Genomic DNA, 12,952 nt, shown 5'->3' on the forward strand with positions numbered 1-12,952 from the left:
GAAGATCAATGAGGCTGTACACACAGCACACGTGCATCAGGACACACTGAGAATGTTTTCCTTCTTCTTCTTTGTAAAGTGCCATATGATGCAACATTAAAAGAACATTATATATGGATACACTGACAAGACGAGTATGAGAGTTTTAACAGAAATTACTATTAGGCTGAGATGTGGCGCGATTTGTGTCATACGCCCTGTAAACCCCATCTACCTTTTTATTACTGAACCATCTCTCTGTGGATCAAACACGGAGGACTAACACAATGAACAACTGTAAACATGCTGCATTATACATTTGTTGAAAACACATTTGGCTGTATGTCACAAGCACCTTGTTATTTTAGACTGTGCCAAGCGCCTGTGCCGGCAAAAATCAAAGCAGTCTGATGTATTGGCAGCAATAGCTGGGGTGTGAAACTGTGTCAGCGAAGTAAAGGAAATCACCAGAGGCTATTTTCTGTTCGCTCCACAGCTGGCTGACGAGATCGGCAAGGACTAATTGTGTATCAGATGGAGGCAGAAGAAATTCTCAGTTTGCGCGTTACTTTTCTTTGTACTTAGGTCTACCCGCCTTCCCACCCAAGTGGCACAGACTCACCAGACAAAGGGAACTTAAAAGTACCAGAAAGACAGCCCTGGGACAAACAACACACATGCACAGAAATCCTCGATGAACCCCAAAGCCAACCTGTAACCCTAACCCTCTTCTATCCCTCCAGGAACAATCTCCTGTAGGAAATCAGTGGAAAGAAAATATACATGAAAGTTGGATTTAAAAAGAGCAGGGAGGGAAAGAGATAAAGATAGAGTGAAAATGACACCGCGATTGTGTTGGAATGAATAAAAGGGGAAGGGAGAAAAACTTTGCATTTGGAACTACTGATCAAAGTAATTCCCACAGGAAACCTCTCTTAATGAGAGCTGTACAAGAAAAGAAGGGTGGAAGACAAGGAGTGAAAGAGAAGAAGAGTATGGCATGCCATTCCTACACAGAGGAGGGAGAAAGAAAAGGGGAGATGAATCATACACAGCGCCTAGTGGAAGAAATGAGCGTGTGTGTGCGCATTGGATGGGGGTGGTGGTGGTTATTTGAAGGGTGTTTTCAAGATCATTTTAACATCTTCACTGAGGGAGCGTCAGAGGCAAGGCCAGGTTAATTAAACCCAAGGGAGTACCAGCTGAGGGGCCCCGCATTTGAATATGTCACAGAAATAGAGCGAGCGCGTCAGCCGAGGCCGGATGGCGGGTTTCGGTGAGCAAATATGTTGACTGTGCATTACACGCTACGAGGAAGAGGGAGAAATAGAGACAGACAGCGGAGGGGTAGGGCGGGGCCATGCAGGAGGGTCTCTGTGATGTTTTGCTTTTCTTTACCCACGGTGCCACCGTATTTCTCTGAGTTATTAATGTTTGTCATTAGCTCCATTACGCTGGAGGACAGTGACAGGAAAAGAGAGTGAAGAAATTTATATGGGACAAATATTGACAATAGCTCGCCCATGGGTATTGGAGAAGAAGAAAAGATGCAAACTATGTTAATGAATGGTAATTAACCACTAGGGTTTGTCTCTCCTGGATCCCAGCTAAATTGGTCCCCGAGTTGCAGCTAGAGACAGTCCTGGCCTAATCCTTTATTATAAAAAGATAAAGGAAAACGACATCATTAGCATATATTTGAGAAGGAGGTGGGGGGTTGGTGGGGGGGATTAAAAAGTGGAATTATTTCTTTTTAATTCTTGAACGGAGGATCCTTCGTGCCACTGTTTATTACACATAATAAAAAGAAAGGAGGAAAGTGGTTATTCAAAAAAAAGGGAAAAGAAGAAGCAATTTCAAAGGAGGCGTGTGGGTCTCCTGAGTGGGATGCAAACTCAAGGACAGAGACCTGGATTGTGGTTTAATATTCAAAATGAATAATAAGAGAGGGAGGACAAGGGAAACAGATAAAAGGAAGTGGAGGTAGCTGTGTCAAGGATGGAACCACTCCTCTTGTGCACCACGGCTCTGTGTGTGTGTGTGTGTGCTCATCCTGACCCTTACTAATGATGTCAGCAGCAGGGGCCACTTGTTACAGACAGGAACCATGCCAACAGGCAGCTGTCAATCATAAGAGAGGTGCGAGAACCCCGCAGTCCAGCAGAGCATCCTCAGTCACCATCCCACTCTGACTGACACTCCTTTGAACTGCCAGAACAAGCAAAGTACGAGAGCACAGCAAAGCAAACGACAGCGACCATCACAAAAAGGCAGTCTTTAGAAGTTAAAAGGGCTTTTATTTTGGAAATTAAGTAAATGTTTATTAAACAAAATGGTAAAAAAAATCAAGCAATACTTAATATAATTACATAACAAAATAAAAGATTAGAAGCTTTAACAATCTCCTTCAGAAATAAATACTTGCAGTGCATTTCATAAATGGAACAGATGAGGCTTCAATCACTGAACTGGATCTGAGGGTAATACACTCTGGAGCTCCTTGCAGTGAATATTCTGCTCTCTCTTGCTTTGGACTTTCCTAAAGTGTTGACTAGGCATGCGTAGGTCAAGTCCCTGCAACCTAAAAGTTCTTGAGGTGCCAAATAAATTAGAGGGAAAGGGGTAAAAGAAAGTTTCAAAAAGTGTAATTTAAACATTAGAGTAAGCATTTGCCTTATCACCCCAGGTCTGCGTTGAGAGCGGAGGAGAGTGGCTGCACTGTAAATTAGCTTGGCACTAAAGGGCCCTGTCTGATAGACATAGTGCAGTGAGTGCTAACACAGATGTCGAGGGCTCATTTACAAAAGCTGGGGTGCTGCGTTGAGCCAGTGGCCCAGAGTGAGTCGACAGCGCTTTTCTCACAAATATTGGTTCTGCTGCCCCGGCCCAGCTTGGCTCAGCCCGGCTCCCACCGAGTAGGAGCTGGGGAGGGAGAGAAGAAGGGAGGGAGGAAAAGAAGAGGATGACAGTTTTCCCAGCCTCAGCCCAGGGAGTCAGGCTTTTTCGCTGACTGGTGTTGCGAGCGTGGCCAGCTCTTCTGTCAGCACTTTCCTCTCCTTCATCTTCACGCGCACAGCCTCCATTAGCTGGCCGGCAGAGGGGATCTGCAGGGGAGGGGAAGCACAGAAAAAAGGGTGTGGGGGTGGCGGTAGAAGGGGAAGAGAAAATGAGGAAAACACGCACAAAAGCACAAGTATTAAAAAATAAAATCAGATTTTTTTATATATCTATCCAGCTATATATATACACACACACACACACACACACACACACACTTTATATATATATATATATAAAAATTATATATATATATATATATATATTTTTTTTTTTACACCTGGCAGCCTGTTTGCTGTTTTATGAAATAAGAGAAGCCCAAGCAGGGCCTCAGGATTTGTGAAATTTCTCAGGGAACAGCCACTTTGAGATAAATTAAATCACAAAGCAGCCTACACAGCAGTAGCCCAACTCCACAGCTCACTTTTATTAAACTTCCATTTTTGACCAGTGAGAATGCAGTTCATGTTTTTTTTTCAAGCCAGCTGTAAAAAACATTCACATGTTAACTTAAACAGGTCTGCTGTTTTTTCCCGTCCACACCAGCAGAGGTATGGTATCCCAACATTGATCCTGAACATTTTCCCCAATACATGCCTGTCCACTGTGGACAGGAAAAACTCTATGGAAATATAATTTTTTTTTACATAATACTACAATAAACAATAAACAAACAATAAAACCACACGTTAAAAATCAGTATATCTACACGTCTGAGTGACAGAAAGTCCCTAATTGTGAGACGAACCGGTATTGGTTTGATTTTTGGAATGTCATTTTTCCTCGAACAGTCAGTGCAGATGGCCGCTCCTCCCTGAGCCTGGTTCTGCCGGAGGTTTCTTTCTGTTAAAAGAGTTTTTCCAACCCACTGTTGCCAATCGCTTGCTCAAAGGGGGTCTGATTGTATGATTGTTGAGGTTCTCTCTGTATTACAGTAGGATCGTTACCTAACAATATAAAGCCCCTGGAGGTGACTGTTGTTGTGATTTGGTGCTACATAAAAAAATGAACTGAATTAATGTTTCTTGTGAGTAGTGCTGTGAAACAGCTCTAAAAGAGTAATTTTATCCTGTAACTGTAAAAAAAAAAACACAAAAAAAAACGCCACCCACAATCTTGTTTTCATGAGTCTAAAGAGACAATACATTTTCCCAGAAGCTTTATCCATTTTTTCCTTATTGTGCCTCTAGGCATAATTAGCACCAATGGTAAAAACTTAAAGTATTGCTTTTTGTGTGCGTCACTGGATTGAATCTATACCAGGAAGAGGAAAGGATGAGAGCTGATACTGATTAATTCATAAATGTGAAAACAAAGAATTGGCAGGTTCCTCCTCAGAGTACTGGGTAATTTTGTTTTTCTTCCTCATCGACAGGAGGATTTGATTTGAATGTGCACCGACTCACCCATACATATTCCCCTTAAGTTATGCAATGCTTTTTATAGGCACATTTTGTAAGCAAGGGAAGCATGATATTTCCCTGACCAATTTACCAAGTCCCATAGCATGAAGTGAGAAGGGGACAGGACAGATGTGATTATTTCATAAAAGAGAGTGTGAAAACAAGAGCCCTCGAACTACACACAGAAGCAGAAAGAAGAAAAAATTGTAAAATATGATCTTGATTAAGCAAACAGTAACAGAGAAACCTCCAGGTTTGAAAAATGAAGTTGAGGTTGTTCTGAGCACCACTTGAGGCTGGTGCCAAAGTGTAGCTCCATTGATTCCCATGTTAAACCCTTATTTGTTTATTTTTTCTCTTGGTTACAACCCTATGGATGGTATGTCAGCACTCAGACTCCTTATAATGTGTGTGAGTGTTGACATAGGTAGTTGTAGTTGCTAGCTGTCTGGTTAGGGATGTCAAGACTGCATTGTAGGTGGCTGACAGCTGGTGTCGTAAGTCACCACCTCTGTTGAATGATGTTCATTACATCGATTACATCATTACATCACCGACATCGATGGCCTCTTTTGCTTTCAAACTCTGTCTTCTCTGTCCAAAATGTGAATACAGGCATCCTAACAGCGACCTTTATCCATTATGTGCAGATGTACAGCTGAGTCTTGTCCTGTCAAGGTGGCTCTATGTTGTGCCATGCCACTGTGCTTGCAGTGTTGTGCTTTTTGGAGCATTTTAAAGTAATTATACAACAAATTTAATAGCAATATCTGTGCTTCAGTTTTGAGTTAAAGTCTAGTACTTTATTTGTATGTTACTTTGGACTAATGTTCAGGTGTCTGTGTTGCAAGTATACAGTATAAGGATAGAATTTGCTAGCCAAGCCTGTCAGTATTAGCTGATAGCTCCCACCCACTGATCCAAACTGTCACCAAGATGGTGACAGTTTGCAGATAATGCTTGGATCCAAAATGGTACTAAAACCTAGTTTAAAACTTTTAGTACTCAGTTTCAAATACAGCTGGAGAGTGCGCATTAGAAACTCAAATATACACACACACGCAGTTCTCCTGCCCCTTGACACCTTCTCTTCTTCATTAAAGGTAAAAGAATCAGGGAACACAAGGCCGTATGTGCCAGGAAGTATGTGAGAAAGTGTGTGTGAGTGTGCACTTGTGCACGCGTGCACTGGGGAGTCAGTTCCAGCAGCACTGGATGCTTCAAACACACAGCATAACTCCTCAGAGAACCACTACACTGAAGTAACTGCTGAGACATCTCCCTCTGCCTCTGTCCTCCAGAGAGAGCTCACTCTCTCTGTTTCACACACACACACTCACATTTCTTAATAAGCTAATTGCACTTAGAGCCACTAACTATGCAAACAAACGCACTAAAATAGAGACACAGCCACAACACGGGGCTCTGTGGGATAGCAAAGTGGGAGACTGGATCATTAAAAGTCCCGATGTGGGAATATGAGTAAACAACACTAACAGGTAAACATGATCTAGATAAACCTAACATTAAGTGAGATTTAGGCCTAAAAAAAGATGCTGAATGTATGCAACAAACTCAATGTGCTTTCAATTCCTTCATTTTAAAAACTTATTTTTGGCAGTCCTTTTCTCAGACAGGAACAAAAAGAAAAAACAAAGGACACCATGAACCTTTCTGCCACTCATCACAGGTATCATCCCTTAAAACAAGGCATTACCCATTTGAAGTCATGAGAAATTCAAGGAACAGATTCTGTATAAACACGAGTAGGTACACAAAAACCATCAACAGGATTATAAAGCTTTTTGAGTGTTGATGTAATGAAGTGTGTGTGTGTGTGTGTGTGTGTGTGTGTGTGTGTGTGTGTGTGTGTGTGTGTGTGTGTGTGTGTGTATTGTGCAAATTTGTCTCTTGGCTGATATTCAATTTCAATGAAAATGCCTTAATTTTGATTGTTTCTTACACTAGCAGATTCTGACACAAGAAAACACAAGTGCTCACAAATGGGACAAGCAGCACTATCATTCTCTTTCATCTGACTGCCACATTAGCTCGGGACTGATACCCTGCAGGATGGTTGGAGGTAAGCTGTGATGCAGCTGCTCTGGCTGGATCCCCTGGGCTGTTTAAGGCGGTGTTAAGAACTGGCACTAATGTTATGCTACAGTTGATTTAGCTGGGCCCCTGTCCCCTTTGGCGGAGCTAGCAAGCACCAGCAACACAACGGCTGTTTTGCAAGAGGCCCTGTCCCCTTTGGCAACACTAAAATAGCTACTGTAGCATTAAGCCATGCTAACTCGCATCCATTACTATTCAACAGGCCCTGCAGAGCCGACCTTTTGTCTATGTATGATTTCATGAACATGTTTCAGGAGTGAACTGACGTGCAAAGCCACTGACACTGACAAGTTTGTGTGGGTATACGTGTGTGAGTGTGTGTGGACAAGGACAGGGGCTGCAAGCAAGAGGTGTTTTTATGAGCCAATTAAATGACACTGCTATGCTATAGCCTGGGGCACACCTCAAGGCAACAAGCAGCTCAAAGTTTCCGCACTCCAGCGACGCTGGTCTGGTAGTGGCATTACACACAACTTTTTTTTAAAAATAAAAGATCAATCATTCCACCTCTTTTGTCTTCTCCCTCGGAATGGGTTAACACAATTATTTCCAAGGGCCCAATTTGGTTTCAGAGATTGTGTCAGATGGCTGGATATCTAAATGAATAGAAATGTGGAGGGAGGAGAGGCTTGCAGAGCCTAAAAAGAAATACAAGAGGACCTTAGCAAGGAGGATTCTTAGTTATTCACGAGCTATTGTCAATGTAACTGCAATAGTCATGTATATTTAATAATGTAGATGTTGCCACTGAACTCCAGTACTCTGCTATACAAACAACATTTAGGTCCTTGAAAAATCTTCAAGGAGTGTGCATATCGGCAGCTGTAAAAACCAAAACTTTCATACAGTTTGTACGTTTATACATAATAAAGCCAGTGTGCACTACTGATATGAGCTGAGTGTTAAATAAATAAATAAATGAAGAAGTGAGTGCTATGATAGGCTTTCTTGGGGTGTGAAGGGAAACCTGCTGTACATCTTTGTCTCTGGCTAGTGAGTCATCTCCAATCTAGGCCACTAGTCAAGGTAAGGGAGAAGTAGTTACAGTAGTTTTATAGCAGAGGGAGGGTGGAAACAGCTCTTTGATCTCTGATCTTCTCACTTTTGTTTGAAAATCAAATTTATCAAACGGGGGAATAACAACAACAACAACATGATAAATAGATTAAAAAAAGCACAAAGGCACCGTACTTGCATTTGATTATCTCCAATAATGAATATGTCACATTTGCAAAGAGGGGCTCAGGTAAGAAAATCACTAAAGCACCGACGAGCCTATTCTCTTGCTCTCCTTCGTAATTACCTACCCCAGCAGCATAGCAGATCCCTCGCTTTTCTCCCCTTTAGGCCACTGGAGACTGATATGAAAGGGAATTGGACACTTGGGGCCACAAATACTGTAATTAAAAATCTCTCCTTTTCTTGATACGTTGTTTGCAAACATCATTTCAGAGCGCAACATGCATTTGTTAGGGATCTGACCTAAATACACCCTAGATTAAACATAGGAAAGCACCCGGTCTTTGTTTCAGGTTCATACTCATTAGGTGTGAAAATGAGGTGATTCAGGCATGATTGGGGTATAAATATAGAAAGGTGATATCCATACAAAACAGATGCAACCTTTAGGTGGAATTCAGGAACCCAGAACATGGCTATGTAACAGTTATGGCTCATCGGTCAAGGTAATGCACTGGGAAGGAGTTGCAGTCAGGAAAAGTGGCTGTGCTGGCAGCAAGCTGTCACAAAATAAAAAGCTGCTAAGACTTACCAGCTTCTAGTGTGGGTTCAGAGGGAAGGCAATGCATCAAGCCATCAGTTCAGTGTAGATAATTTTTCTATATTAACTTAAAAGTTCCTGATTACGCTTTTACTTATTTTCTTTCATACATACACCACTACCGATTGTGGACTCATTATTATTCAATAATGAGACAGAATAATCGCTGTGAATCCTTATCTAAAGAGATTATTTCTACTATTGGCTTTGTGTGATGTCACTGAGAGCGTATATCTTTAATATGGTCATCTCAGGTACACAGCTCTGGTGTGTACCTGAGATTACCAGCGGCAGTCAAACAGAGCCGGCTTAAAGGAGAATTGTCCTAATAGGAGAAGAACTAAAATACCTTCTTTCAGACAGAGGATAAACTGTAAATAATGCAAGCTACTGGGGTACAGTTAGAAATGAGCAGAACAACTGCCCCGTTAGTCTGCTGTGCCCATCAGCAGACTAAATCGCCCTTGGATACAATCAGTAACATTTAAAGCACCAAAGAGGCTTCAAGAAATCTTTTTTCACCTTGCCCCTCAACTTTAACTAAAATTGAGTACTTAAGTGGGCTGGACCAGTGAAACTACATGACAGACATGCAAACTTACAGAAAGCGCTCTGGCATTTCATTGCCCAGACTGTCCCACAATTATAAAACATTTTTATTAATTAAAAGAAAAGTTCATTTTTTCCACGAACCCACTGTAAAAGTTATGAAAATGCATTTAAAAGTTCTACATCTATGTACTCTTTGTTGAGTCATCATGGGGCAAGATGGGAGTCTTTACCCAGGCAGATTCTGGCCTTCTGTTCAACACCCCTGCTCTGTTATCTGGACAAAAGTGGTAGCCATCTGCAAATTAGACCTAGAGGACGCCCTCTTTACACTGGCTTCCAATTGAATACAGGATCAGTTTTAAAGCCCTTTTATTGGTTTTAAAATCTCTAAATGGTCTGGCACCTCTTTATTTGTCTGACTTGTTGAAGCCCCACGTCCCCACTCGTTCCCTTCGGTCAGCTGAGCAGTTGCTGCTTTCGGTCCCAAAGTCACGGCTGAAACTTAGAGGAGACCGAGCGTTCTCTGTTGCTGCGCCGATGCTTTGGAATAACCTTCCTCTTCATATTAGACAGGCTACATCAGTGCCAGTTTTTAAGTCTTTATTAAAAACCTATTTTTATTCCCTGGCTTTTAACTCTGTGGGTAACTGATATTTTTATTTTATTGCTATGTCTGGTTTTATTACTATGTGCATATTAGTATTGTACAGCACTTTGGTCTACCACTTGTGTTTTTAAAGTGCTATATAAATAAATAAATGATGATGATGATGATGATGATGATGATGGAATCCCATGCCACAAAATTCCCGGCACGCAGTTTTGTGCTGATGTTAATGCCGGATGAATTATGGAACTGTGCAGTTACTGAATGAGATTGAGATGTTATTGAAAATGACCCATTCTTTCCACAAATGTTTCGTGACTGTATGGCTACTTGCTCGGTAACACGTGAACTCAAAGATTAAGAGATGTGGCCCAATACTTGTTGTTCATGTAGTGCAAATTCAACAGCTTTAATCACCCAACCCATTAATGGCTAAGGAACATCAGCAAGAAGCTGCATCTGCAGTTTCTTTTTATCTGAAACGCAGGCTGAATAGGCCAGAAAACTCACAGAGCACTCTGATACTAACAACAATAATATTAGTCTCCTCCTGGGAACCCTTCACTGTTTCAGTGACACATTTACAGTACAAAGTCTCAACTCAAGTCCCCTCCACACACATTCAAACATACTTACAGGGACCAAAAAGAGTGTCTGATTTAATTAGCTCAGTCATTAATTGGAGCTTAATTAGAGCCACTTTCCTTCAGAGAGAAGTGTGGGACTAAGGGCTGTTCCTTGTCATTACAGAGGCATAATGAGCCACACAACACAACACACTGCTCCTCACTCTCACAGCACCACCAACAACAGAAAAGTTTCAGAGTGCATGGAAACAGAGCCATAGATATTTTTAAAACCAAGGGTTAATGATGTAACACCTCATAGAAATACCAATATAGTGTGAAGCCTTTATAAGAAGTGACATGAAAAAAGTGCTATTTAATGCTATTTACCACTGTAGAAATGGGCTACAGGAAACCCTCCCGAAAGTTTGATACAGGTTTGAAATTACAGGAATTATTTCAGCCTTAGAGACCACCCATAAACGCCTTTGATGTTTTATAACAAGTCCAGTCCTGATTGGTCTGGCTTGTCTCTACCACTGTCTTAATGTAATGTTCACCTGCTTGTTATAGCTCGGAGGCTGATAAGAAGTGATGCTTGTACGTCTCCCTTGGGTGTGATTGTGAGGTAAATATTAGCAGGCCCTCAGCGCCACCCCATACCAGTAAACCAAACCACTGTCCTCTCATAAAGAAATCAACAGAGTCAATGACTTTTTAAATGTTATTATGCTGTCATGAGGCTTCAGATAGGTGTGTGTGTATACAAAATGAGTCTGAAAAATGATCTGGAGGGAACGTGTGTGCTTGCGTGCATGTGCACACGCTTGCATGCACATGCTGCTCCTGTTCATTATTGGCCAGCAGCAGAAGGCAGTCATTTCCCTGTCTTCATAAAGACTTGGTCCATTAAATTCTACCTCCAGTCAATAATTAGGACTCCACAAATAAACCAAAGGCAATTAAATCAATGCTTCCCCGGGTCGGTACCTGGACCCCATGGCCCACATGGACACTCCATCTTCACCGCTGGCCTTATTCATGGTAGGTTGAGGTGGAGCCATATAGCACACCCCCTGGCCTGCTCATGATTATTAGACAGCATCGTCCCTTGATTCTGGCTATGGAGCGCCGCTTACGGTGGCTCTCTACTGAGAGGCGCAGGGTTTGATTTCATTAACTCACCAGTGGAGGTGAGAGACGAGAAAATGAACGCAATGTTTCATTTTGTTTTGAGTGGACATGTGGGGCAGGGGTGAGGGGGCTCCGGAAATCTATGGCACTTCTATGGCATGAAGGGAGCAGTTACCTCAACACATACACCATCACATATCATCAGGTCTGCAACACAGAGTTTGTTAGCGTACTGCCAACACCTCTCTTTCTTGTTACGTTGACATGTGGCAGTGCATGACAGTGATTGTAAACAATGGCCCACACACAGACAAAGACGCACACATAGGTACCTATCGTCGTATCCACACACACACACACACACACACACACACACACACACACACACACACACACACACACACACACACACACACACACACACACACACACACAGAATGAGTGATGGGTTTGCCATTGACAGGGCCACTGAGATAATAAAGTGCTGTCCCACTGGCAGCTCCATTAAGCACTGACAGTGACAAGATGAGGCTGTCGTGAGTGTGGTGCACACACACAAACACACACACCCACACACACACACACACACACACAGATGGACATATCCTCATCCTCTTCTGGTGACAGCCAGCCAGTTAAGGACATGGATCTCTCTCATCTTTCCTTTCACTGGGTCTATTTCTGTCTCTGTGTCTTTTTATTCGAGGAAGTGTGTATGAGTACTGCTCCGGGTAAGATCATATCGCTATTAGGGGAGTGTGTTATTAGTGTCACAGACAGGGTGACAGCCCAGGCCATTCCACTTCACAGATGTTCTGCTTGGTGAGCCTTTCATAAGCTATGACAGAGAGTCGAAAAACCAAGCGGGTACTTTACTGGAGTTCTTGAAGTGTATGCACTCACTAGAAAATGTTGGCTTCTCTGCAGCAGGTTTCACTTAGTGTAGGTCCGATATCACAGCGGTCTTAAACACATAAATTAAGCTTATGAAAAAATCTGATCTTTTGGCATGCAAGATGTCCCACCAGCTGCCCCAAAAGATATAGAAATATGAAAGAGAAAGGCAAAGACAGAGCCTGGTGTCCACTTAATATGACAATACGCTTTTAAAAACCAGACAGCGAGAAGAAACTGCATGATCGAGCCGAGAAGAAAAATAAAATAAACAAACAGCAAAAAAACCCAAAAAAAAAAAAAAAAAACAGAACAAGATGGACTTGAAAGGGGATAGAAAAAGTCTGTTTCAGTGAAGGGGGATGACTGCGGTGGTCCCAGTGGTCCCCACAGGGACCTGGGGGCGAGTCTCAGCCTTGTCATACTCCGCTTTTCTCCTCCTCCACTCTGCACACCAACTCCAGCCCCCCCCCCACCATCCCTGTTCTGCCCACGGAAAACGTCGATAGCAGGCTGCCGGTGCCGAGGTCTCTGGTGGACACTAGCTCATTCTCCCGGCATCGACAGGCCCGCCAAATCAATATTTAGTTCCCCACTAACAAGCTGCCTCGGGGTCTGAGCCAGAGAGAGAGAGAGAGAGAGAGAGAGAGAGAGAGAGAGAGAGAGAGAGAGAGAGAGAGAGAGAGAGAGAGAGTGAAGAATGCGGGACAGTGGAGGATGGCAGAGAGAGAGAGCAGGGACTGAGAGCTGTCCAGCTAGAAGGGAAAAACATGGATTCAGTAGAGTGTTGTGTGTGTGTTAGTGTGGGAGGGGGAGAGGAAGGTGGAAAGGTCAGAAGAAGATCTGGGGAACAAGAGAACAG

The 12,952-nt window shown here is 42.7% G+C and overlaps 1 protein-coding gene across 3 annotated transcripts in view; it reads right to left on the reverse strand.

The window, feature by feature from the left end:
- Positions 1-2,240: 2,240 nt before the first annotated feature.
- The window catches only part of cntln (centlein, centrosomal protein), a 94,906-nt gene continuing 84,194 nt past the window's right edge, over positions 2,241-12,952 (reverse strand). For all 3 annotated transcript variants that reach the window (XM_076884851.1, XM_076884850.1, XM_004549387.3), the window contains one exon: positions 2,241-3,083. In XM_076884851.1, the coding sequence (XP_076740966.1) occupies positions 2,973-3,083 (111 nt within the window). In that variant the 3' untranslated portion in view covers positions 2,241-2,972. The remainder of the gene's footprint in view (positions 3,084-12,952) is intronic.

Source organism: Maylandia zebra, linkage group LG6 (assembly GCF_041146795.1).
Source record: "Maylandia zebra isolate NMK-2024a linkage group LG6, Mzebra_GT3a, whole genome shotgun sequence".
In the NCBI taxonomy this organism is placed as follows: Eukaryota; Metazoa; Chordata; class Actinopteri; order Cichliformes; family Cichlidae; genus Maylandia; species Maylandia zebra.